This window comes from Balaenoptera physalus (assembly GCF_965194825.1).
Source record: "Balaenoptera physalus genome assembly, chromosome: 2".
Taxonomy (NCBI): Eukaryota; Metazoa; Chordata; class Mammalia; order Artiodactyla; family Balaenopteridae; genus Balaenoptera; species Balaenoptera physalus.
Window position 1 is genome coordinate 117,404,091 of NC_138883.1, and position 24,606 is coordinate 117,428,696.

The window sequence follows — 24,606 nt, forward strand, 5'->3', positions numbered from 1 at the left end:
CTCACCCTCCTCCTTAATGACTCTCATCAGCCCCGCCCACAGTGCGAGCTTCTGTCCGCAGCCAGACCTCGCACTCCCTTGTAGCTTTGCCTCCCTGCTCTTGGGGGCACAGGCTTGTGCACACAAGCGCCCCACGCTCTAGGGACCATGTCCCACTGCCCTCCACGGCCTGGCTCCTGAGGCTTCCGAATTCCCCCCATCCCAATCCCTGGGCCCTAGAAGAAGGCAGCATCTACTGGAATTTTTTTATTTAAATAAAATATACAACTTGGCGCATTTACCGTTTTGTTTTAAAAATGGAAGATTTGAAAATTGCTTGTGGGGGATTGGGGATGGGAGGTCCCACTGACCGGACCTGGCTTTCCCAGTCTCTGGAGTGGCTGGGTTGAGTCAGAGCTTTTTATAAACTGTGTGTGTGTGTGTGTGTGTGTGTGTGTGTGTGTGTGTGTCCCACTACTCATGGGCCTGGACCCTCCACCCAACTCCTATTCCCTCCCCGCCCCTGCCCCCTCCAGGACTAGACTGAGTTTGGATCAAGTCCTGCTGTCTTCCTTGGGGGGCAGAGGTGGGTGCAGAACTCAAGTTGAGTGTGCTGCTACTTCCAGCTCTGAGAACTCCCTGGGCCCAAGGGGGCTTCTCCTGTCCAGTAGAGACCAAGGCCAGGTGGCTCTTCGTCTCTCCCTAAGATCCCAGGATCCTTCACTCTCTTCTTCCCTGGATTATTGCCTCACACTCCCTGTGACCCATCTATGGAGAAATTTTGTCCACATCCCAGGACAAAACCTGATCTTGTCAACATTCTGGCTTAAGAGTATGGAGGAGGGTTCTAGATGGACAAGGCAGTACCAGCCCTCCTCATTAATCAGGTCTTGGCAGCCTAACCTCCTCCTGCCCTTTAGGCAGTGGGCAGACCACTGGCCTTGGCTCTGGCAGGTGTCTGAGCTGCTTTCACGATGGCCCCCGCTCTGGACCTGCTTCTGGCTCCTAGTTGCCTTCAGAATCAAGGTCAGTCCCCTTAGCCTGTCATCTAAGGCCTTCCCTCTGACCATCCAGCCTCTGGATCTCTTCCCAAAGCCCCTGACTCCACAACTCCACATCCACCTCAGTCATGTCCCCACTGTGCACTCCATCCAACCCCCTGCCTCCCTCCCTCCTTCCTTCCCTCCCTCTAACTCTTCCCACACCTGGAGGCCTGGCTCAAGCCCACCACTGGCCACACACCTTCCTTAGGCCCTTAGAAAGTTCCAGCCACCTCCTGTGTCCTGAGATCATAAGCCCTGGAGGCCGCAGCCAAAGCTCCCCAGGCTCTCACCATAGCTCGCTGGGGCAATGCGCTGCGCACATGAGGAGGGGGCAGAAGAAACATGATTTACTGAGCACCTACTATGGTATGTGCAAGGCGCTGGGCTGGGCATTTCACACGTACTACTTTTCTTATCTGGTCCTCATAGGTCCTGTGAGGTGGTACCATAAGTATTCCCATTTTACAAATGGGGAAACAGACTCAGAAAGCTCAGCTAACTTGCCCAAGGTCACGCAGCTAAGAAGTGGCAGGTCTGGGATTCGAAGTCAGGTCTGATTACCTCTAAAATCTGGTCTAATTCAGCCCCTCTCAACACAATTTTCTAATGAAAGGAACATCGGCTTTGGCCTCAGGTAGGCCTGGATTACAATCTCAGATCAGTCCCAGCTCTGCCACTTGTAGTTATGTGATTCTGGAATAATTACCAAAACTTGGTTTCCTTATCTGTGAAATGGGAAGAATCAAAGTAACTACACCTCCTGGCCTTTGTAAAATTGAAGAAGTTAACGTGTGTAAAGTGCTAAACCAGTGCTTGGCACAGAGCAGACTCAATAAATAGAAGCTTCCCTCACCTCCCCCTGTACAGATGGGAAAACTGAGGGCCACAGAGGTGATGGGATGTGCTTGAGGCCCTACAGGAAAGGAGAGGCACGGCCTGGAGTCTTCTGCTTCCATGTGGGAGGTCGGGCTGGGACTGGATTTGAGACCAGAGATGGGGAGAGAGGGGGCCTGCTGAGAGGCCCGGGGTGGGGGTCCTCTTCCCTGAGGACAGGAGAGAATACTTCCCCCCAGGCCCTGTGGTGCCCAGCCTGCGGGCCAAGGCAGGTTGCTGGATGTAAGGTGACCTGGGTGTCCTGGCATGGGGGTGTTTAACATGGGGTTAAACTAGATTGCACACACATGTGCACACGTGTGAGTGGCTATCTACATGGCTCTACAGAACACTACATAACTATACATATACACATCTTACATATATATACATATACATATTCATATACATATCTTGCTAAGTTTGCAGTAGAAAAAATGCAAGACTCTCAGGGCCCTGGCCCGTTTGTCCCAAGGACTCAGGCGACTTCGGCTCCCCAGGAACAAACCCAAGGGCAGCCCTTCCTGGAGGAATGAAATGACCCCCAGCAGAGTGGGGCTCCAGGTTCACAGCTAAGGGCCCCGTGGTGGCTATTGCCCTAAAATGAATACAATGACAAGTCTGCTCTAGGAACCCCAAACATGGGTCACCCCCACCCTTGCCAAGCCCCAGAGAACCCACCTGCCTTCCTCTCACTTTTGCATTTGGGCCCTGCCTGCTCCCCTCCCCTCCCCCCTCCCTCTAGTGCTGAGTATTAAAATAGTCTATAAAAGCAAGTGACCAAAATTCTATAGCTCTAAGAATACCTGGTTATTTTCTGCTGTCTTTTGTTTTTCTGGTGTGGGTTTTTTAACGGTAATTATTATTGTTATTGGTATATCTCCTAATCACAGTTAAACCTGAAGGAAGAAAGGAGAAAAAAAGAGGAGAGAAGGAGGGAGGGAGGGAGCGCAGCTCACAGATTGGAGGGCAGTTTGGAGCGCACTGGCTCAGACCTGGCCCCAGGTTCCCTCTGGGGAGCAGCAGTCAGAGGGGGCCCCCCAGAAGAGGTGGCTCTTGCCCCAAATAAAGAAAGAGGGGGTGGCAAAGAACCTGAGGATGTCTTCCGAGGCAGAGTGACGTGCTGGCCAGGGACGGCACCATAGGGCCTCCCGGGGAGACCGAGGCCCCCGCTGCCCCCGCTGCCGGCCCCGCCTCTGGGAAAGAGCGGGAAGGCAGCCACGGACTCCCCAGAGGAGTGCGGGGAGGCTCTGCGGAGAGTCTGTGCCCCGTCCTGGGGTAGGGCCGGCTGGGAGGCTGAGATGAGCTTGAGGTCCTGGGTGAGGCGGCCCGGGGTGAGGGGCGGGGTGCCCCGGCGCTGGGGGACTTGGGGTGGCGGGGGGCTGGATGCCGGAGGCAGGAGCAAGGAACCGTGGGAGCCGGAGGCCCGGGGAGGGGCACTTGGGAAAGTTCTTGGAGGACCTGGGCTGTGGCCAGGGGGGCTGAGACCTCCTCGGGGGGTAAAGGCTACAGGAGAGGCCCCCCCTGAGGCCCCTGCCGCAAAGGACAGCTGGTCAGGCTGCCGCGGGGGTGTCTCTGGCGTACTTGGTGGGCCGGCGGCCAGACCCGGGGAAAGCTCCCCGGGAGGCTGGCCCAGCTGCCCGGGGCTGGACGACGGGGACCTGGCCGAGGCTGGGGGCGGCAGGAAGTGCTCCGCCAGTCCCAGGCCGCCCCGGGCACCGGGCAGCGGGGGCGCCAGCTGGTTGGCCTGCGGGGAGCGGGCGCCCGGCTGCAGCGGGGTGAGCAGGGGAGAGTCCGAGGAGGACAGGGAGCCTCCCAGCGCCTTGTGGAAGTGGCCAAACCCGGCTGTGGCGGCGGCCGCGGCCGCGGCGGATGGCGTGGGTGCCGAGGAGGAGCTGCCGACCCCAGGCGGCGGCGAAGAGCTGGACGAGGGCAGGAGCGGGCTCAGTCCGGCGGGTGCAGAGAATCCAGCCAGCTGTTGGATGTGGAAGGAGGAGGAAGACGGCGTGTCCACCTGCGACGGGCTGCTGGCGGGCGAGGCGGAGCCCAGCGCCGACGGGATCAGGGACTGCAGCCGCTTCAGGTGCCGGGGCGTCTGCCCGGCCCCGAGGCCGCCCAGCCCGGGCCCCGGGGGAGGCCGGAAGATGGCGGCGGGCAGGCGCGGGTGGTGGGTGAGCGCGATGGCCACGGAGGTGGTGGCGGCGGCGGCCTGCAGCGGCGCCTGGATCAGCGGGGTCCAGATGACGGGCGTGGGGGTCGGCGTGGCAGAGGCTGCGGCCTGGACGCGGTGGGCGCAGTGCGCCATCTCCCGGTCGTGCTGCACGATCTGCTGGATGATCTCGTTCTCCTGGTAGTTGAAGACGCCCGAGTTGAGGTCGTGCTGGACTTTGTGGAGGAGGATGGAGTTCTTCTTGCCTGGGCCACAGAACAAGAGCTGGAGCTCAGGGTAGGGTCGGAGGAGAGGGGAGCCCGCCCGGCCTGTGCGGCGGGGGAAATCCGCCCTCCCTCTCTCCTCCCGCCGGGCCGCCTCACCGATGCGGTCCAGGCGGTCCAGCGCCACCGTCTCGAAGGCCCGCCGCATCATGGGGTACTCCTCCAGGACCTCGTTGAAGTTGTCCACGCTCAGCGAGTAGAGGCGGCAGTAGGTGTCAGCCCTTACGCTGGCTGTGCGCCGGCCCCGCGTCAGCAGGCAGATCTCTGCCAGGACGGCAGGAGTCATGGGGGGGGGAGGGGGTGTGGTGGGGGGGGTCCCTGGCAGACTCCAAAGGATCCCCCACCCCACCCTGACCTGGGGCCCCGCTGTCTGGGACAGAAGCTGGACAGGCTCACAAGGCCCCACCCCTAGGCCGTGACCGCATCGGGGATGCCAGCCCCCAACCAAATGGGTGAAAGACTGTCTTTCCCGTCTCTGGGACCACCCCTGTCCTGGGCTCACGGACACCCACCTCCAGGCAGTGGCGTGAGGGTCTGCGATGTCATCCTCGGTGTCTCTCCAGCCCATTGCCCTGTCCCCCCAGGGCCCCTTGGCTGCCTCACCTCCAAAATAGGAGCCATCTGCCAGCTTGGTCTCCTTGTTGCCCTTGGTGAGCACGCTGACCACCCCGTGCTGGATGAAGTACATCTTCTTGCCGATGGTGCCTTCGCGGATGATGTAGTCCCCCGGCTGGAAGACCTCAAAGCGCAGCTTGGTCAGCATGGAGGTCACAAAGTTGGGGTCCGCGTTGGCAAACAGCGGCATGGAGGCCACCAGCTTTCGGCAGTTAAAGTTGATGATCTCCTGCTCCCCAGACAGGGTGGATTGAGAAAGGGAGGTGGAGGTGAGGGGAGCCGCCCAGCAGGAAGGCCTGGACCCCCTCCCGGGCCGGCAGCCACAAAGCTCACCTCCCGCAGCGGCTCGCTCAGCTCGCCCAGGATGCTCTCCTCGTCGAACATCTTGCCCTGGTAGCGGTGCTCGTAGTAGTCATGGATGCGCTGCCGGGTGTCGGGCGGGAGCTTGTGGAAGGACATGTACTGCTCCACCTGCTTGTACTGAGTCCCAGGAGAGAGGGAGAGGGCGTTACCTCCTAGCCAGCCGGCCCCACTGCCCCAGCTCGCACCACCCTGTCTCGGCTGCTGGTGACCAGAGCTGGCACAGACCCTGTGGGCCTTTATGGCCGACCTGTGAGATTGAGGTCCTCGGTGTGGGTGTGGCCCTGACTCCCAGCCACTTGGAGTGGAGGAGGGGCGCCATCAGAGCGTCCAGTCCTCACCACGTTCAATACTGTGAAGACGGCCGGGGGACAATAGGGACTGTCCACCTCCCAGTTACAGGAGGCCCACTGACCAGGAGGTCGATCGAGTTTCCTCTAAATGTCGGTCTCTTCTGTGTTACACTGTGGACCAGAGAGGCCTCACCCACAGACTCTAGAAGGAGCTGTTTCCCAGCAGTTGGAACAAACTGGCAGAGGCAGCAGAATGGGCTGCAGTGGGTTAGAGGGATTGGAGGCTGAAGCCAGGATGCCTGACCCATCAGGTGGGGCATGTATCCAAACATGGCCTCGGCTGAGGCTGTCTTTTGTTGAAGAGCAACTCCAGCCCAGGAGAGGGGCTGGGTAGAGCAGGGGCCTTAAAAAGAGGTTTGGGGACAAGAGATTTGTGAACCTAAGTGCCCAGGGCTTAACCAAATAAGAAACGCTCCTGTTCACCCCGGGGGTGATGGTGGGCGCTGCTCCAGCCATCCCTGGGTTGTGGGTGGAGAGCGGGGATCTTCACGAGCATGGCTGGCACAGGAGGCACAATCAGGCAAGAACAGATTTTCCCCGCACTGAGATGTAAGGGAAGTCCCTGTACCCCAGGAACAATCAGAAACAGGGGAGTCTATTTTCACATACTAGCGCTCCAAAGAGGTGGGGACACGGCTGCAGAGAGATGACAAAAAGGAACTGAGAGCTGGGAGCTGAAGTTCCCTAACGTTCTTCCAGCTGCCGTGACCCAGGCAGGGGCTGGCCAGGATAAAGGGGAGGGAGATGACAACGGGGGCAGCCATTAGCAAGCATCAAAGATGGCTCCTGGTTTCTGGCCTGGGCGTCTGCGCCACTGTATCCACTAACAAGACAGACAAGAGTGGAGGTTTGCAGTGGAGAAGGCGGGAGACTGTTCTCATTTTGGACATGGTGAGGCTGAGGTCCAGGGAGGCATCAGGTAGTCTGGGGCTGAGGAAAGAGGTGGGGGCTGATTATACTATTTGGGTCCCACTGCACTGAGATGGACACAGAGCATGGGGTGAGGGTGAGGTGGGAAAAGAGCAGCCCCTAGGAAGATGGGGGAGAGAGAAGCAGAGAGCTGGGCCCACACCACCAGGGGCCCAATGTGGGATGACTGAGAAGACGAGCCAGCCAAGGAGAGCAGGGAAGAGAATGGAGAGTGCGTGGTCATGGAAACAAGTGCGAAGCCAAGCAGGGAGTCAAAACTGTCAGAGGCCAAGCAAGACAAGGACCCCAAAGGACCCACTGGCTTCAGCAACACGGAGGGTAGAGGTAACCTCAGACTCAGTGGGCTGAGAGAAGCAAGTGGATTCAGCAGCCATAAACAATGCGAGTTTTTTGGTTGGTCGGTTGGTTTTAGGAATTTGTCCATGAAAAAGAGGCAGACAGCAGAAAAGATAGCAGGCAAAACCCGATGATGGTGGAGGGACAGACGTTTTTAAGAAGGGAGAGACGGAGCAAGTTTCAATGCTGATGGGAAGGCCCTCAGAGAGGAGGAGGCTGGAGGGGATAGTGGGCACGGGGTGGGAGGTCAGGAGGGAAAGGGGCCCTCAGTCAGGAGAGACAAGCCCCCAGTTTCAGCAGGAGGAAAACGGGGTACAAATAAAAAGACACTTAGAGGTTTAAGGCTGGGGAGCTGAAGTAGTTCTCGCCTAGGAGGGGTCCCCCCCCTCTGTCACCCACATGGGAGCCCCCATCACAGGGGGCTGGACCCTCGGGGGCCCGGTGGCTGGCAGCCTGTGCTCCCTGTGGGAAGGAGTGACGGGCAGGTTCTCCTGAGAGAGCCCAGGGTGGACCCCAGCGTTCCAGCCTACCTTCTCCTGGTACTGGCGCCGGGAGGAGTCCAGAGACTGGATGAGGGCGGTGGCGTGGCCGATGAACATGGCGTAGCAGGTGGCACCCACGATCATGCTGAGCATGGTGAGCCAGACATCCGACATGCCCACCGGGGCCTGCCGGCCATACCCGATGCACAGCATGTGGCTCATGGCCTTGAAGAGGGCGTAGGAGTACTGCTTTCCCCACGAGTTGTTCTGTGGACAGACGCAAAGGTGGACAGATTGGGGGAGGGGTGGGATGGACCCGGGCCAAGGAGAGGGCGGGCCCTTCTCACGAGGAGCTAGAAAAGTCCCTGCTACCTCCCACCCCTCAGCCTAACTTTCCCAGTGGCTGAGGCCTGGGCTTACAACCTTGCTGTTGGCTGAAAGCCTTGGGTGAGGGGCAGGGAGGCCCACACTGGCTGCCCATGGTGACCAAGTGAATCCCTCACTTAGACCTTTCTCTGGCAGTGGAGGGGCAGGGCTCAGACCAGAAGCCCCAGCGAAGGGATGGGCGCCAGCCTAACACCCCACCACCTCCACACCCTGGGACCTCTCAGCCCGGGGGCAGCCAGGGCTCCAGGCTGGGCCACCCTGCTGTCCTGAGCTCGCCGAAGCAGCTCCATTCTCCGCACCAAACTACTGCCAAGTGAAGCCCATTTCCCCACTGACCTCAATTATAAAACCAGATATGCTTCCCCTGGGGGGACAAGCTCGGGCAGACTGAGCCGAAAACGCTGTCCTCGTTTTGGGTGAGCAAAGTTAAAGAGCTGCCGAGCTAAGTCGCCTCCTGTGTGAACCCGGCCTGCATCCATCCCGGGCTGCGGCCACTAGTTACCCTCCCCCACCCCAAAGGTGGATGGCCTGAAACACACACAGTGCTGGGGGCGGCGGAGGGAGAAAGGGAGCGAGGCTCCTGGCTATTTTTGTCTCCAAAGCCAGTCGGTGTCTCAAGGAAAGCTCAGTGTGGGAACGCTGCGCTCAGAAGGGCCACCTCCTGAACTTAATGCATGTGTGGGCCTGTCACCCTCCCACAGAGGAAACTGCCCCAAATGAAGGGGCCACCGGATAAACCCACCTCCCCAGTGCTCTCTGCTCACGAGGCAGATGCGTTAGCATGAATGTGGAAAGCCACCCATGCGCATGACGCCCAGAACCCCTGCCCATAGCCCTAAGCACTTCTGCAATCACCAGGTTGTTCCCAGCACCTGGAGGAAGGCACAGGTGCTGCGTGCCAAGTTCAAGGTCACTCAGACCATCCTGGACACAGCTGAGCTAGTCTAGGGGCTCTCATTCCAGAGGGTGGGAAGTCTGTGGGACTGATCTCCAGGGATAGAGGGGGCCTGGGCTCCCTGTCCCCCAGGCAGCCCCCAGCTGCCTCCAGCCAGGGCTCTGGTTTTACTGCTGAGCCTCTGGGGACCGGGAAATTCAATCCATGTGGCCGATTCATTTACACTTAGCTCATCAAAAGGCTGTTTTGCAAAGGCCTGTTTGATGCTGAAAGATGCCTCAGGGTCTCTTTCACCTCTTTCAAAGCCAGTTTTCCTCCCCTGGGGCCCTGAGGGTTTGCCTAGAGACCAAACCAAACTGACTGGGAGTGAGAGGAGGACGCAGGGGTTCGCAGAGCCAGAGAAAGGCCCATAGGCCCAGGGGACCCGCCACCCTGCCTAGAGCGTGCCCTGTTCACAGGAGGCTGGGGAACCCTGCCCCACGGCTCCTCTCACCCACCCACAGGGTGGAGGGGCAGGGAGGGGATGAGGCTCTGTCGAACCTGCCTTCCCTGCTCAGGACCCCACCTAGGACCGGGCTGCGTGTCTGTGGGGTGGGGCAGGAGGAGGGGGCAGAGGCACAGCCCAGCTCTGCTACTGGAGCAGGAAGTGGCAGCCACGTGTGATCTGGGAGTCCGTGTGGGCTGCCCACAGTGCCCCTCACTGGTTTCTCCTTCCTAGGACTCGGCTGGCTTTTAATGGTTGGTCAGCCTCGAGGAGCAGAGGTAGGAGGGCAGGAGCCACCAGCCCGGTATCCCCACACCTGATACAATCTGAGGAAGCCCTGGTCTTAGTCTCCCTGGGTGCAATCAGGGCCAAACAGCGAGGCTCCCGACTGCAGTGGAGGCTGTAAGGTGGCAGCACAGAGCCAAGGGCTCCCGGACTCAGTAGAGGGCCCTACGTGACCTGCTCTGCCCATCTGCGCCTCGTCGGTCCCCTCCCCCCGCACCCGGAGGGAGGGCCGAGGGCTGGGCACTCACCACCATGTTGTTGATGGACACCCAGCAGTCGTCGGGGAAGTCCTGCAGCATGGGCACCAGGAACTGCAGGCAGCCGTCCCAGTGGCAGAGCAGGAGCATCATGCCAATGAGGTTCACGATGCGCACCACGGCGCTGGCCAGGTCGTAGGTCATGTGGAAGATCTGCGGGCAGAGGGAAGAGACTGGCCCAATTAGCTGGGGGCCGGCCCGCTCCCGGGCAGACCCCGCAGCTGCTGGCAGGCCCTGATGTTCTGCACACACTGGGCAGCGCGCCCAGCTCGGTGCAGGTCCCGGCCGTGGCGAGGGCGGGAAGGCGTCAGGCTGGCCCTGGGAGAAGCAGCCTGCAGGCTGTGGGGCTCCAGAGGGACTCCACCTGGGATCCGTGCAGATACGGGGGTGGGCTCCCGTGGGGGGTCCGGCCACCCAGGCCGGACACGTGCAGGGAGGGCACGTAGAGCCCCATACAGCCTGGAAACGGGCAGCTCACCTGGGCTGTGAGGACGACACGAAGAAGAGCCAGCCCACCAGAGGCTCCTCGGGGTACTAGGGTCTGTGGTCACACCAGGGACGTGGTGTTTCCCTAAATCTGTCACTAGACTCTCAGGACCCCCCAGGGGCAGCGGGCTCTGCCAAAGGCAGCCATGGAACTGCAGGGGGAGCAGTACAGACACCTAGGCTCCAAGTTCACACAGACCTTGATCCCAGGCCCAACTCATACCCAATTCCTAGTTGTGCGACCTTGAGAAAGTTCCTGAACCTCTCTGATCATGTCTCCTCATCTGGGAAATGGTGATAAAATTTCTTACCTTGAGTGGGTTGTCAAAAGGATTACATTATACATATAAAGTGCTTAGTACTGGGTATGGAAGTATTCAATAAATTGCAAACCATTATTAATTGATAAGTTATTAATAATTAATCCTTATGATTACTTAACATGTATGAGTAGTAATGCTCTCCTGTACAGTTTAATAAGGTACAGCAACCATGGCCACCCGTGTATCTCCACTCCTGTGGCTCCAAGCGAGACTCTGAGGTGTGGCTGGGCAGTGCCAAGGGTGCGTACATCCCAGCATCCGTGCCCCACCTCCCTCCTCCCCAAGCTGCCTCTTGGTCCGGTTTCAGCAGGGGTCACCATGGTGACAGTATGGGGAGGGGACAGAAATGGAAAGAAGTCTAGAGGGAGGTCTCTGGAAGTTCTGGCCTTGCCTCTGGCCTGGGAGACTCTGGAGGTGCCCCCACCCATGGTTCTGCCCTCCATATTATTCCCAGGTAGAGATCCTTCCTGGAGAGGGGCTTTGGGCCAAACATGAAGACTTGTCAAATGCCACAGAGACCTAGTTTAAGCCCATTTCAGATGGGGGAACCTGAGACCCAAAGAAACAGACCCTAGATATTTCAACCCCTGTCTAGTGGTCTTTTAGCAACAGCCCCATAGCTGGTGGCAGGATATTCTGATACTTGAGACCTCAGTTTCCCCTTCTGAAATATAGGCTTAGCCTGGCTCTTGGTCTGGAGAAACCAAAGATGAATACTACTTGTCTATCACCCCCTGGGTTGCGCCCACCTGTGGCCCCCTTAGTAGCATGACTCTGGATGTACCAGCTGAAAGGATGAAACAGACCTTGGAAAGTTTCCTGGAGGATGGCAGCTCTAGCTTGTCCCATCACCCCTGTGTCCCCGGCAACAGAGAGACAGTAACACTGAACCTGAGGGGGCGGGCACACGGTCCCACAGTCATCATCTCATTCAAACTCACAACAACCCTTTGCTGAAAATGTTGTTAACCCTTTTACACCCAGGCTCAGAGAAGTAAACGGACTTGCCCTTGGTCATGGTGGCAGCAGAAGGGGCAGATTTGAACCCAGGGCTGTCTGCAAATTATTAGATTGGCCCAGGGCGGGAAGGGTGGTTTTCAGTAGCTCCGTTTTGTAAATAAAACAACTCAAACCCAAAGTGGCCAGGTGATGTGGCCAGATCCACACAGCAAGCTGGACCCAGGGCCAGGCGGGACTCTCCAGCATCTCACCTCTGTAAGCCTGGTGCACAGCGTAATACTGTAGACAGAGCTGTGCACCTGGCAGCCTAGCCCCACTGGGGCCCAGAAACCAGCCCCACGGCTGTCAGCATGCCATTGCCCAGCTTAGCGGACACATCTCTGTATAAGGAGGGGTGGGCACTAGAGACCAGGCAGGGCAGGCAGCTCCTGAGTACCAGCGCCCCAGCTGTGGCTCCAAGGGAAGATCCCACTTCTGCCTCTAAAGCAGCTGCTTAGGTGAACACAGTAGTTCTATGACCTCGGGCCCACTAACCTTGCAAAGTCTTGGTTGACCAGAATGCCACCAGCTCCCCAACTCTGGGGGGATGCAGGGGGCAAGTGATATGGGACCTCCTAGTCTCAGAGGTGGCTAACACCTGTCCTCACCTCCTTCCACACCTCAGCGTCCCCTCAACTAAAACAAAGCTAGACATCTGCCCCCACTTCTCAGGGTTGTTCAAGAAATTAAACTGGCTAAGAAAGTGCTCTGGGCCCTGAACACATACACGGGGGGTGGAGGGGGGGAATCATTACTATTAAGTTCCTTCATTTCCCAACTCCTATGAACTGAAATCTCCCCCAAATCCTATGTTGAAGCCCTAACTCTCAATGTGATGGTATTAGGAGGTAGAGCCTTTGGAAGATGATTAGGTCATGAGGGTGGGGCCCCCATGGATGGAATTAGTGCCCTTATAAGAAGAGACACAGGAGAGTTGATATGTGGCCATGTGAGGACACAGAAAGAGGACGGCCATCTACAAACCAGGAAGCAGGCCCTCACCAGAACCTGACCATGACAGCGTCCTGATCTCATCCTTCCAGCCTCCAGAACTGTGAGAAATAAATATTTGTCATCTAAGCCCCCCAGCCTGTGGTATCTTGTTCTAACAGCCAAAACCAGATACCACACTGAAGGAAGACTTGGACCACTTTTAGAAAGCATCCCAGACTCCACAGCCTGCAATAACTGCTCCTTTCTATGTATTACTCTGGGTCTTAAAGACCAGATCAAGGTTGGCACATTTGAATGCAATGTGTTCTTTCCTTTTTCTATCATCCTTGTTTTTCTTTTCTTTGTAACTAATTTTCTTCCAAGATCAGGTCCTTGTATAATTTTGCCTTTATACTGATCTCAGCAACGAGTATGCAGAGCACATGGTAGGGTCTCAGGAACTGAGAAGTGCTTAAGTGACAAAGGTGAAGGTGATGAAGACAGTGGTGGGGATGATGGTGATCAGGGCTGCCACGAGTATACACAGTGGCATTCGAAAAAGGCCCCAGTCTGGGCAGGCACAGCCCACAGGGAACCTGCTTTCGCAGGAAGAAAAAAAAGTGCTTTTTCCTGCAGGTGGCACAGACTCATGTATCCTCAGAGAGCGTGGTGGTGGTGGTGGCGTGCCTGATATTGGTTGAAGGATGCAGATGCTGGGAGTGTCCTGTAGGGGTGGGGTGGTGCTAGTTCTGGTGGTGGTGAGGGGTACTGCGGATGGCTCTCAGATACACAAAGCCAGGGGTACCAGCATGGCAAAGTCTGAGCCTTCTGCAAAGAGTTGGTGGGGGATACATCCATTCAGGCTAGGAGGGTACCCCAGACGGTGGACACTCACCCCACCCCCAACACTCTACAGCACCCAGGCGTGGTTGCTGAGAGCAAGGCTGGATGTTGCTGGGAGAGGTTGCTAAACACCCGTGTGTCCCCACTGTGGGCTGGGGCCATAGGCCACCCGCAAGTCAGCTGCACTGCGCAAATATTTGTCTTGCTCTTTATACCTCATTAAAACCCCCTTTTATGATGTTGGTTCTGACTTTCAGGGTTGACTGTCTTCATTTCAAGGGCCCCACAAGGCTTGCCAGGCAGGTGGCCTGGACAGCTCGCTCTCTGTGCCCAGCATGGCACTTGGGGGAAGCTCTTACTCCTATTCCCTTCTGTAGTTTCTGGACCACAGGGTAATGGCAGGGAGACATGTCTCTCACCATCTCCCACCTTGGGCAAGTGCCTTCTCTGCTCTGAGCCTCAGTTTCCTCATCTGTGTAATGGGTCAATAACTGCCAGCTCCCAGGGCTGTCTTGGGGATCAGGAGAGGACGTCCACAGCTGGCACACAGGAGGTACTCAGCACATGTTGGTCCCTTTCCTTCTGTCTCTTTCCCAGCCCTCAAAATAAAGAGCTGATTTCTCAGTCCTGGGGAGAGACCAGAAACTGGAGTTTCTGCCAAGTCCTCTTCTTGGGGCCTTGTTGAGTTCCCTCCTGGGATTTGTTTTCTCCTCAGGGAAGAAGAACAAACTCCTCCCTTTGTCTCAGGAACAAGTGGCCACATTGAGAACAGCAATCTGGGTCCTCAGAGAGTGGCTGGTGCATGCGTATCCTGGGTACAAACTGGAGGGTCACGCTAGGTCCCTTCCTAGGGCCCGTAGAGAGGACCAGCTCCTGTCCCCCAGGACCATGCCTCTGTGTCGTCCCAAACTCCCAATTCTGAGAGAGGTGGAAAAATTGAGGCCCACAGGGAGAGGAGACTCATTGGGGGCTGCACAGCCCCCCTGGCCTGACTTCCTGCCTCCAGCCCCTCCCATTACGCCAAGATGCTGCCGAGGGAAAGAAGAGGCTTCTGGGATGGGTCACTGGGGTGCTGGGCCCTGCAGGGGAATATCTGAAGGGGGGCAACCACGGTTTCTAACAATAGCCTCCATGCCTATAACAAGCTCGCACCTCAGAGGGAGGGAAGAGGCTTGGCTGGAAGAGGCTTGGGAGGGAAGATGCTGACCTAGATCGCCCAGGATGCAGGCAGAGGCTGGCGTCCTCTGAGACAGTCGTCTACGCCTGCCGAGACCCTCCACCTACGCTGACTCCCAAGAGCTGCTACTAATGTTCGGGAACTCTCGACTGGGAGGCTGGGCTGGGCTGAGCTGGGCTCGGGGAGGCAGCTGAAGGCTGAGGGTCAGGAATCCAGCATCTCTGCAGCTTCACCAGGGGATCTTGGGCAAGCTCTTCCCTTCCCATGGGAGGCCAACTCCCCAGCCCTCACCCAGCACCACCACCGTGTCCTCAGAATGACCAGCTAACATGATCCTCGCCGAGGGAGGTTGGAGTGGGGACTGAGGCCCAGCCTCTGAGGACATCAGAGTACATCTGACAGTCGGGGAAACTGAGGCCTAAAGAAGGGAAGAGATTCACATGAACTGGAGTTAGAGGAGGAGATAGAGCAGGGTCTTCTCTACGAAACACCTCCCTCCCCAGGTCTCGTGCAGACCTGAGGCCTCCGAGGGTCTCCCTGCTGCTGCCTCCAGGCCAAGGTGAGGCTGCGGGAAGCCCCGAGGGTGGGGCAGGCTACTGAGGGTCTGGAGACAGGGTTCCTGGGGCCAGCTGGGAAACCCCAATCCAACCTCAGGGGTCCGGGGGGAGCCCCTAGCTGGGCAGTGTGCCCGGCAGACAGCAGCTCGAAGCCACTTCCTTCCCAGCTGCTAGGCAAGATAAGGGTGTATGTGTGGAGGGGGCGGGGAGTCATCCATCTGGCCTCCTGGGATCTCCCTTCCTGCCCACAAGACAGGGTAGCGATGTCCAGTTCAGGGTCCTGACCTGGGGCCTCTGTCCAGGGTCAGAGCCTGCCTGGCCATTTTTGGATAGCGCAGAGGGTGGCCAGGCCAGAGGGGCAGTGGGGACAGTAAAAGAAGAGCTTAGCTCCTGTCCCAGGGCCCACCCTTCCCACCCACCGGCAACTCTGCCAAATCTCCCCAAAATACCATGGCCCCCAGGGCCCGGGTGTAAGTGGGGAGCAAGGCTGGCCCCCAGCGGGCTGGGGCCTGGAGACACGAACCGACGCTAGAGAAGGGAAAGAGCGACTACTCTGCTTTTAACGGCAGTCTGTCTAGCTGTTGAGTCCAAGACACACAGAAGGTTGGGGGTTTCTCGGGGACTGAGGGAGCCAACGAGGTTCTGAATTTCCACTTGGGACAGAAACCAAGAGACAAGCCCCTCAGGGCGTTCCAGGAAATACGCCTCCATCTTCCCTCTGCAGCCACTCAGAGGGGCCCTGGCTACCACCACCCTCACCCCCACAGGCACTGTCCCCTCTCAGCCCTGAGCTCAGACCCACATCCAACCTCTCTGCACCTACATGTCCCCCAGGTTCCTCAAACCCAGTCAACCCCATCCCTCGACCCTACACTCCCTGCCTCCCCAGTCTCAGCGGGGAGTCGTCCCCAACAGAGAGAGCAGTAACAGGACCAGGCAGCCTCCTTTCAGGCCACCTGAGAAAGTGGGAAGGGCAGGGAACTGGGAGTCAGGAGGCCTGGGTCAAGATCCTACCACTGGGGCAGCTGACCCTTCCACCCTCGGTTTCCTCACCTGACAAATACAGGTAATAAATCCTGCCCTGTTGACCTTGTCAGCCAGGTTTGAGCTACCAATGAAATCATGGGTAGAAAGTATTTGAGAAAAGTAAACACCCTGTAGAAGCACAGGGGGTTACTAAGGCAACTGAATGGGGAGGGGCATTTATTAAACAGTTCTCTGCACCCAGTTTCACACTAAGGGTTTTACAAACATCATCTCTTTTAATCCTCACAACAATCCACTGAGGAATGTACGACTTCTACCCACTTTGCCGATAAGAGACTGAGGCTCAGGGGGTAAGGTGGCCCCAAGGTCAGTCAGCTGGCAGTGTGGAGCTGGATTTTAATTCAGGTCTCACGTGTCATCCTAGCCCTAAAGCCCACACGCATTCCACCACACCTGGTCCCTGCCGGGAGTCAAGAGTGCTAACTGGGGTCTGACCTGGCTCTGCCAGAGGTCTGCTGCGTGACTTTGGACAAGTCATTGCTCCTCCTACCAGCAGAAATAATTCAAATTCCAAACCAAAGAGAATTTCTGCCATGAAGTGATTCTGCCAGGCTGGTGTAGGGACTTCCGCAGCACAGGTGTTCGTGACACCTCTGACCTCGATCTGCCAGTGCCCCGACTGTTGCCCAGGGCCCAGGCTGCTGCTGGGAGTGGGGTGGGGGATTCGTGTCCTGAGTGGGGGAATTTCCATCCAATCGTGCAGAGACCAGGAGACTAGCAGTGAGCCATGGCAAGAAATGCACCTCTGTGGAAGCTTCCCTAGGCCACAGCCCGCTCCAGACCCCAAGGCGGACAGTCTCACAGAACACATCTCCCCCCACCCTGGCACATCCAGGCTGGCCTGCCTGCGGCTGCCTCCAAAAGGTGGTACTTGGTGGTAGCGGAAAGCCTCACAAGGTCACCTGCTTTTTTCAAACCCCAGCCTGCAGTCCTCTCTTTCTCCCATAGATGGTTGCATTCAGCCCACAGATGAGTTAGGTTTGTTCAGAATGGTGTTGGCCACCTAGTTCTTTTACAATTTTTTATTCAGTTTCTATAGTCAGTGCTCTGCCCAGAGCCCCTAGGATCCCTTTACAGTTTGTGCTCACACAACTCCAGGAAAGCGCCAGGCTTGCACTCCCTACAGCTAGCACCTGTGGCTCTTTATCAGAGGCCTGGCTGCAGGAAACCACTTTGCCTGCTAGCACCAAGGGCTGGAAGGGTCCTGAGCCAGTGACTGACAGGTGAGGGGATATAAAAAGTCCAACTCCTGTGCCCTGATTGGGGCAACTCCCAGGTGTGGTGTACACCATCCTGGAACTCCCCACAGGATTTGCTTGGTGTCATCCTTGTTTGGCTTCCTTCCTTCCTTTCCTTCCTATTCCTTTCCTTCCTAATTCCTTTTCTTCCTATTCCTTTCCTTCCTTTCCCTGCCCCTCTTCCCCAGTCCCTTACCAGATTTTCCTGGAAACACTTTGCTCCCCATCAAAAAAAAAAAAAATCACTTTCATACAAATCCTCATCTCAGGGTCTGCAACAGAAGAACCCAACCTAAGACAGTGGCCAACAAAATTTGCACAAAAATCCAGATTTCTGCTTCTCATGGTAAATCTGTAGATCTAGCAACCCTGAGCCCATTCTCACTTGGCCACAGTGGCTAAAGCTGAGTAGAGGCTGCCTGATACAGATGGAAGATATGTTCTCCAGTTTTCCCCAGTCCACCACACTCCCTATTGTCCTCCAAATGGCCCTTTCCACCCATTCATATTCTCTGCCTGGCCCCCACAAGCTTCTGAGTTTGCAACCTCCACAGTACAGTGCAGTGATTAACAATGCAGGCTCTGGAGTCCAGGTCCACCAATTAATAATTCTGTGACACTATATAAATCTCTTCATATTTCTCTCTTTCCTCATGTAAAAAATGAGTACTTATACCTACCTATATGGTACCCTCTATGGTTGTTAGAGACTTAAATGGGATATTGCCTGTGAAGTGATTCGTGTAGTATCTAGCGCATAATAAGAAGTCAAGAAGTTACTAATATTTGTCCTCTTGGAAGAGATGTGCCTGCTACAATCCGACAGCCCACATCCAACTATCTGAGGTTCCCTGCTGGTCCCTCACTCCCCTAGAGGGAAGATACCTCTTCCCTGAAGAGGTTTGGGTCTGAACACTCACCTCTTCCCACTGGTGAATATATCGAATGAGGCGGGAGAGACGCAAGAGGCGCAGGAGGCTGAGGATCTTGGTGAAACGGACGATGCGCAGGGCCCGGGCAGTCTTGTAGACCTCCGAATCGATGCGTGTCTCCACAATGAGAAAGATGTAGTCCACGGGGATGGAGGAGATGAAATCCACCACGAACCAGCTTTTGAGGTACTTCATCTTAATCCGCTGCGGGTCCAGGATGATCTCTGTGTTGTCCTCCACCACAATCCCTGTGCGGAAGTTGAGGACCAAGTCGATGAGGAAGAACGTGTCTGACACCACATTGAAGACAATCCATGGTGTGGTGTTCTCATCCTTGAAGAAGGTGATGCCCACAGGAATGATGATCAGGTTTCCCACCATCAGCAGCAACATGGTCAGGTCCCAGTAAAATCTGCCCAGAGACACATAGGTCAGTCATAGGAGGAGAGAGAGAATGAATTACAGACTAAAAGAAAGCTCAGAGAGAGCAAAGGTGGGAGAGAGAAGTCTTCAGAGGTTCTGAGACCCTGCGGGAGATAGGTGCATGGGTACCAGGGCAAGATGTCGTGACTGTCATAGAAACAGGTTCTTCCTTAGTCATCCTTGGGGATGCCTTCTGCCTGCCCCTCCGTGAGATCCCCGATGACAAGCCTCCTACTCCAATCCCCATGCCCCAGTGAGAGGCTGAAAAGCAAACTAAATAATGACATCCAGAGAGAGGCAAGAGGCTGTTTTAGCAGCAGAAGTAGTTCACCCCGCACCATCCCAGGCTCAGGCCAGGATGCTCCATCCTCCCTGAGGGTCAAGTGTGGCCTGAGACAGGCTGGCAGGCAGACATGCCACAGACCGTGACCAGAGAACAGGGGAGGTCCAGACACACAGCAGGAGCCTGGGAGGCTGGAGGCGTGGGATCCAGTCCTAGCTCTGTCACTGACAGGCAGGTGCCCTCCCCACTCTGGGCCTCAGTTTCCCCACTATGCAATGAGGGGCGGGGCCTCCACACTCGGTCCTGTAATTCTGATCTGGCCTTCTCCCACACTGGCTCTCGGGGGGCCTCCCTTTAGTCTATCCCCTATAGTCAGAAAATGTCTGACCATCTCTCTCCCCCAGAGGTTTACTTCTAACACAGCGGTAGGGAAGGTCAGTGATATCTTCAAATGCAGGCAGTGTTTTTCTTTTTTTTTAAATATATTTCAACAATTTTATTTTATTTTTTTCCAGCAAATAATTTATATTTAGCAAAGTAGACATTTTTGATGTTCAAGTACACATTTAAATAAATACTGATTGAATAATCAATATATTGGGCTTCCCTGGTGGCGCAGTGGTTGAGAATCTGCCTGCCAATGCAGGGGACACGGGTTCGAGCCCTGGTCTGGGAAGATCCCACATGCCGCAGAGTAACTAGGCCCGTGAGCCACAACTACTGAGCCTGTGCGTCTGGAGCCTGTGCTCCGCAACAAGAGAGGCCACGATAGTGAGAGGCCCGCGCACCACAATGAAGAGTGGCCCCTGCTCGCCACAACTAGAGAAAGCCCTCGCACAGAAATGAAGACCCAACACAGCAAAAATAAATAAATTAATTAATTTTAAAAAATCAATATATTAATCACAATAAAATATTGCAAATATTTTCTCATTTTTTCTTAAAAAGTTTCCTTTAAACATTATTTGGTAGAATAATTATTTCAGTTAACAAAGTTTCTGTGATAAAATGTTTTAAAATTTGTTATCGGAGTATAGTTGATTTACAATGTTGTATTAGTTTCAGGTGTACAGCAAAGTGACAGGCAGTGTTAACGGGGGGATTTCAGGCACCAGTGAGGTACCACTCAATTCAACAGAATGAGACCAGTGGGGGCTTCCAGCATCACTTCTTCTAAGGCCTCAAAGCAACTGCTAATGTTTCCTGGGGAGGTGGGGAGGGACCCTCAGAGTGAAGCCTCTGAGAGGTTAAGCAATATGAGGAGGTAAAAGCCAACTCACAGGTCTCCTATCTGGCCCAGCAGGGGCCCCTCTGGAGTATGCAGATAGCACAGGTAGGTGAGACCCTATGTCTAGAAGGCATGACCAGGGACCCTGCCCAAGAACCAGCCACCCCAGGGCTGGTCCTAAAACTGAAAACTTGCACTGCAGAGCTGTTTCTCTCTGCTAGTAATTTAGACAGTTACACAATGACAGATAAAGGTATTATGTTGTGCAGAAATAAGCCTGTCTTCTCCCAAGAGAAATAACCTTTCAGCCATCTTTAGTTCTCTACTGCAGGGAAGCCGGGGGAAGGGAGTGGGAGACAAAAACATAAGCTTTCCTCGAGTCTTCAGTGGGTCCCACTGCAAAACCAAAGTGCCCTGGCCTGAAGAGTTCCAAGTTTGAAAAAAATTACTTCACAGCAAATTGCTTTCTTTGTCAGACTCAGAATGGCGCTCTGAGTCAAGGAGAGGGCAGGGCCTGCTTCAGTGAAGGTGGGCGAGAGAGCTGTCCCACATCACACAGCTCAGGGAAGTGTGGCTTCCGGAAAGGCAGCTTCTGGCAGCTCCTCTGAAAGCCAAGTTCTTCAGGGCATCAAGACGGGACTTCAAGTCAGAGCCTCACTGGGCTAAAGCTTTTCATTCTAAGTCTGGTGCCAAGAGGTCAACTTTAGCTCCTTCCCTGCCCAACAGCCCGCCACCCCTTCGTCAGCCGTACTCCCCATGTGCCATCTGGGAGAACCCACCCCAGCCTTCACACCCACTACACAGAACACAGCACATCCTGATAATGACTTGTGGGCCCTGGGAGAATGGTTTCAGCTTCTATGCTGCTCTCAAGCTGTGTACACTCTCCACTCAGCCTCATGCACACCCTTCAAAGACAGCTGCAGACACTCATTAGATGCCATACACAGGTATCCTCATTCACACACACAGTGTGCAAACACCCCTATGTACACATGGCCATCGTTCCTTTTATTTAATCTCTTGGGAAGAACAAAACAAAAAATTGTGACATAGAAAGGCCACTGAGAGCCTTGTGGCCTCTGTACATAAAGCTAATAATACACCCAGACTGGGAGAGTTTCTAAAATTAACAGAGCGGGTGCAAGGCAGCTTGGAATGCTGACTCGGGCAGGCCTGCTACTCCAGCGGGTTTCTACACTCTCCCAAGCTCTAGTTCCCTCAATTACAGACCAAATTTGAGACAGTAATTAACAGGAGAATGTTTCCATTTAGTGGTCTTCACAAAACCAAATTACATGAGACAAAAACACCCATTTCCTTGCATTCTGACTAATTGTTTCAATCATGAGTTTCCAGATGCTAAGGAATATTTCTGGTGCCTGATCTGGGCTGGGGTCGGAACACTGGAGCACTTCTTCCCACACACCACTGTCCTGGAGCATCAAAGAGATACTCAAAAGGCAGCATAATATGGTGGGAAGAAAGCAGCACAGGCTCTCAGGCCAACCCACCTGAATTTGATTCCTGGTTCCATCATTTGCTAGCAAGTTGCTTAATCTCTCCAAGCCTCAGTTTCCTCATCTGCTCAATGAGGATAACATTACCTAACTAGTGGAACTGTTATAAGAACGACATGAATTGATATTTGTAAAATGCTCTGACCTATGCCTAGCCCATATTTTTAAATGAGTAAATAAGAAATTCAAGTCAAAAAATTCACAGGAAAGAGGTGAGGGAGGTAGATGAAATCTTCCAGGGAAGAGCCAAAGCAAAGCATCTGCAGGGGGTGGGTGGACGGGAACTTAATAATGGTTCCAGAACAGCCAGTGGTGGAAGTCAGGGCCCACAATATTCCCTGGATAATTGGACGGCAGAACCTATTTACCTCAGCATAGAGATGCCCTGATCTCAGGGAGCTCATGGTCCAAGGCTTAGACAGAAGACAAGTTGGGCAATGATGTAAGAAACCATCCCAGGCAGCAGCCCAGGCATCTGGAAAGGTGGGTTCCTGGTGGCCTAGAAGGATGAGGTCATAAAGTGCTCCTGGAGGAGGTAACAGAAGTTGGGCTTTGGGAGCTGACCTTGGCCTTGTACACTATGCTTCCTTACTCTTTGCCAGACGGTTGCAGGTTTCTGAAAGCTGGGCCGGCAGAGAGCAAAAAATGATATTCAGCACCACGGACAGCTCCCGGTGTGCCTGCCAGCCCTAGGGTCCCGGCCCAGCCAGGGGAAGTAGCAACAGCCCCCCCACTGCATCCGCAGCTCTCTGACCCCTCTTCTCCCTCAGTCCTAGTGATCAGAAGCATCTCCAGTGATTCCTTTACGTCCCTGAACATTTTCAATGGGGGACTCCTTGGTGACTGAAAAGGCTCTATTCAAAAAGACCCCAAAACACTCACATGTATCAAGCACTTACTTGGTGCTTTTAATGCATTACTTCATTTATTCCTCACACCAGCACTAAGGTGGCTGCTATTATCTGTATTTTACAGATGATGACACTGAGAGAGAAGTATCTGCCCAAGATCACACAGCTAGTAAGGAGCAGACCCCTAATTCAGAAAGGTCTGTGGAACTCCAGAGTCTGACCTCTTGGGATTTTAGGCACCTCAGTGGGATGTGGGGAGGTGGACGAGCCTTTCTGGCACGTTCGCATCACACTGTAGAGGTAGCCTATCACAGCAGGTACGGCCCCTGCCCCAGAGACAAGAGAGGAGAGAAGGTTGCAAAGAGGTTTCAAGGGGACGTATCTTCCTGATGCCAGGCCTTCTAAGGTACTTTCTGGGTGGGGAAACTAACACACCTTTCAAGCATTAAAAGCACCCCAGTCATCAGCAGTCAATCGGGCACAGTTGTACCCATCCTGTAGAAAGGAAAACTAAGGTCCACCAAGAGGGAATAGTTAACATTTCCAAAGCCTCAACCTGGAGGCCCAGTGCTCCCCTGGCCCCCACTACCCCTAGAATCATTCATGAATAAATCCCACAATCCAGGCTATGCATCCATAGTGGCAGGTGGCAGGCCCTGGCGGGGAAGCAATGGATGGCCAGACTCGGGCGTGCTGGAGTTGGCACAGCCCTGAATTAGGGGCCTTGGTCTCCCGAAAGCCAGATGACCCTCCCCATCCCAGTGTTCTCTAAGCTGAGAGGAAGTCCTAGCCAGCAAGACACCAACTGGGCTCTGGAAGCCCTGTCCCTGGACCCCAGGTCTGTTCTCCCTCAATTCTAGACCTTACTTTCTAACTGGACCAACAGGTCCATCTAGGCAGGTGATGGCCTCTCAGCAGGAGGGAGTGGCCTGTGGGCCAGCTTTGGAGGAGCGGGGGGGCCCACGGGCAGAAGGAAGGGGGTGGCAAAAAGCCCAACAGCCCATTACACGGATACCTGGAACATTTCATGGTCTGAGTGGAAGGTTATGGCCTCAAGGGAGCTGAGGGAAGAGAAGATAGAAGGCTCCTGATCCTGAACTCGGAGACTCAAGGACCAGACCAAGGGGCCTCTCCTTCCCTGGAGGCTGAAGAGGATGTGAAGGGTGATAAAACGGAGGCAGAAGTGGGAGTCCCGGAATAGGGATGACCTCCTTTAGTTTCCTCTTGCCCACACCTGCCCATGCTTGCCTCTGAGCACATATACTCTCTCTCTCTCACACACACATGAACACATTTTTGTACACACACTCTCATCTACACATCCCTGTTAAATTTTGTCCTCGTACACACATCCATTTTCACACAGGCATACTTTCTTGCACACCCACTTGCATACATTTTGACACAAATGATATCCACTGGGAATCCTGTCAGCTGTAAGAAAGAGAATGTCTGGTTTTTGCCCATTAAGATCTTTTCCATCCTTCAACATTCACCTGAAGTGCTACCTCTTCTGGGCCTCCCCAACCTCTCACTGATGGAGCCACAGCCCAGCCTGAGCCCTAGCTCTGGATCTCCTAGAAAACTGTGGATTCCTTGAGGGCAGGAGCCTTGTCCCAGACACGCCTGTGTCCCCGCAGTGCTGGCGGCAGGATGGGGCGGGGGGGGGTGTCCCCCATGCTTTCTCCTGGGTGAGCAGCACACCCATGGCCCCATCTTGTAACCTCCCCTCTGTGCAGACGGCTCCCGCTCAGACCGCTCCTAGCACCAGACTGCATTCCCACCTGCCACCTGGAGGGTCTGCTGGCCCCTCCACCCAACAAGTCCAAGGCTGAGCTCAGCATCTTTCTCCTCAAAGCTGAATGGCACAGTCAGCATTTCAATCACCTGGGCTGGAAACCTCACAGCCATCCTCAGCTGCTTTCTCTTTCCTCCCACCCACTCCTGCAGGCCCCCCAAGCAGTGGCCAAGTCTTGTCTGGCCTCTTCAATGACAGCTTCTGAATCGGTCCCCAACTGCTCTGTCCTAGATCAGTTCCTCACTACTCCTCATCT

The 24,606-nt window shown here is 55.2% G+C and overlaps 1 protein-coding gene across 1 annotated transcript in view; it reads right to left on the minus strand.

Moving 5' to 3' along the window:
* Nucleotides 1-233: 233 nt before the first annotated feature.
* HCN4 (hyperpolarization activated cyclic nucleotide gated potassium channel 4) overlaps nt 234-24,606 on the minus strand; it is a gene marked incomplete at its 5' end in the record, with an annotated part of 43,916 nt that continues 19,543 nt past the window's right edge. Inside the window, 7 exons of the mRNA XM_082449542.1 lie at nt 234-4,310; nt 4,428-4,592; nt 4,932-5,172; nt 5,277-5,423; nt 7,453-7,671; nt 9,704-9,865; nt 18,236-18,659. Coding sequence (XP_082305668.1) covers nt 2,851-4,310; nt 4,428-4,592; nt 4,932-5,172; nt 5,277-5,423; nt 7,453-7,671; nt 9,704-9,865; nt 18,236-18,659 — 2,818 coding nt within the window. The 3' untranslated portion in view covers nt 234-2,850. The remainder of the gene's footprint in view (nt 4,311-4,427; nt 4,593-4,931; nt 5,173-5,276; nt 5,424-7,452; nt 7,672-9,703; nt 9,866-18,235; nt 18,660-24,606) is intronic.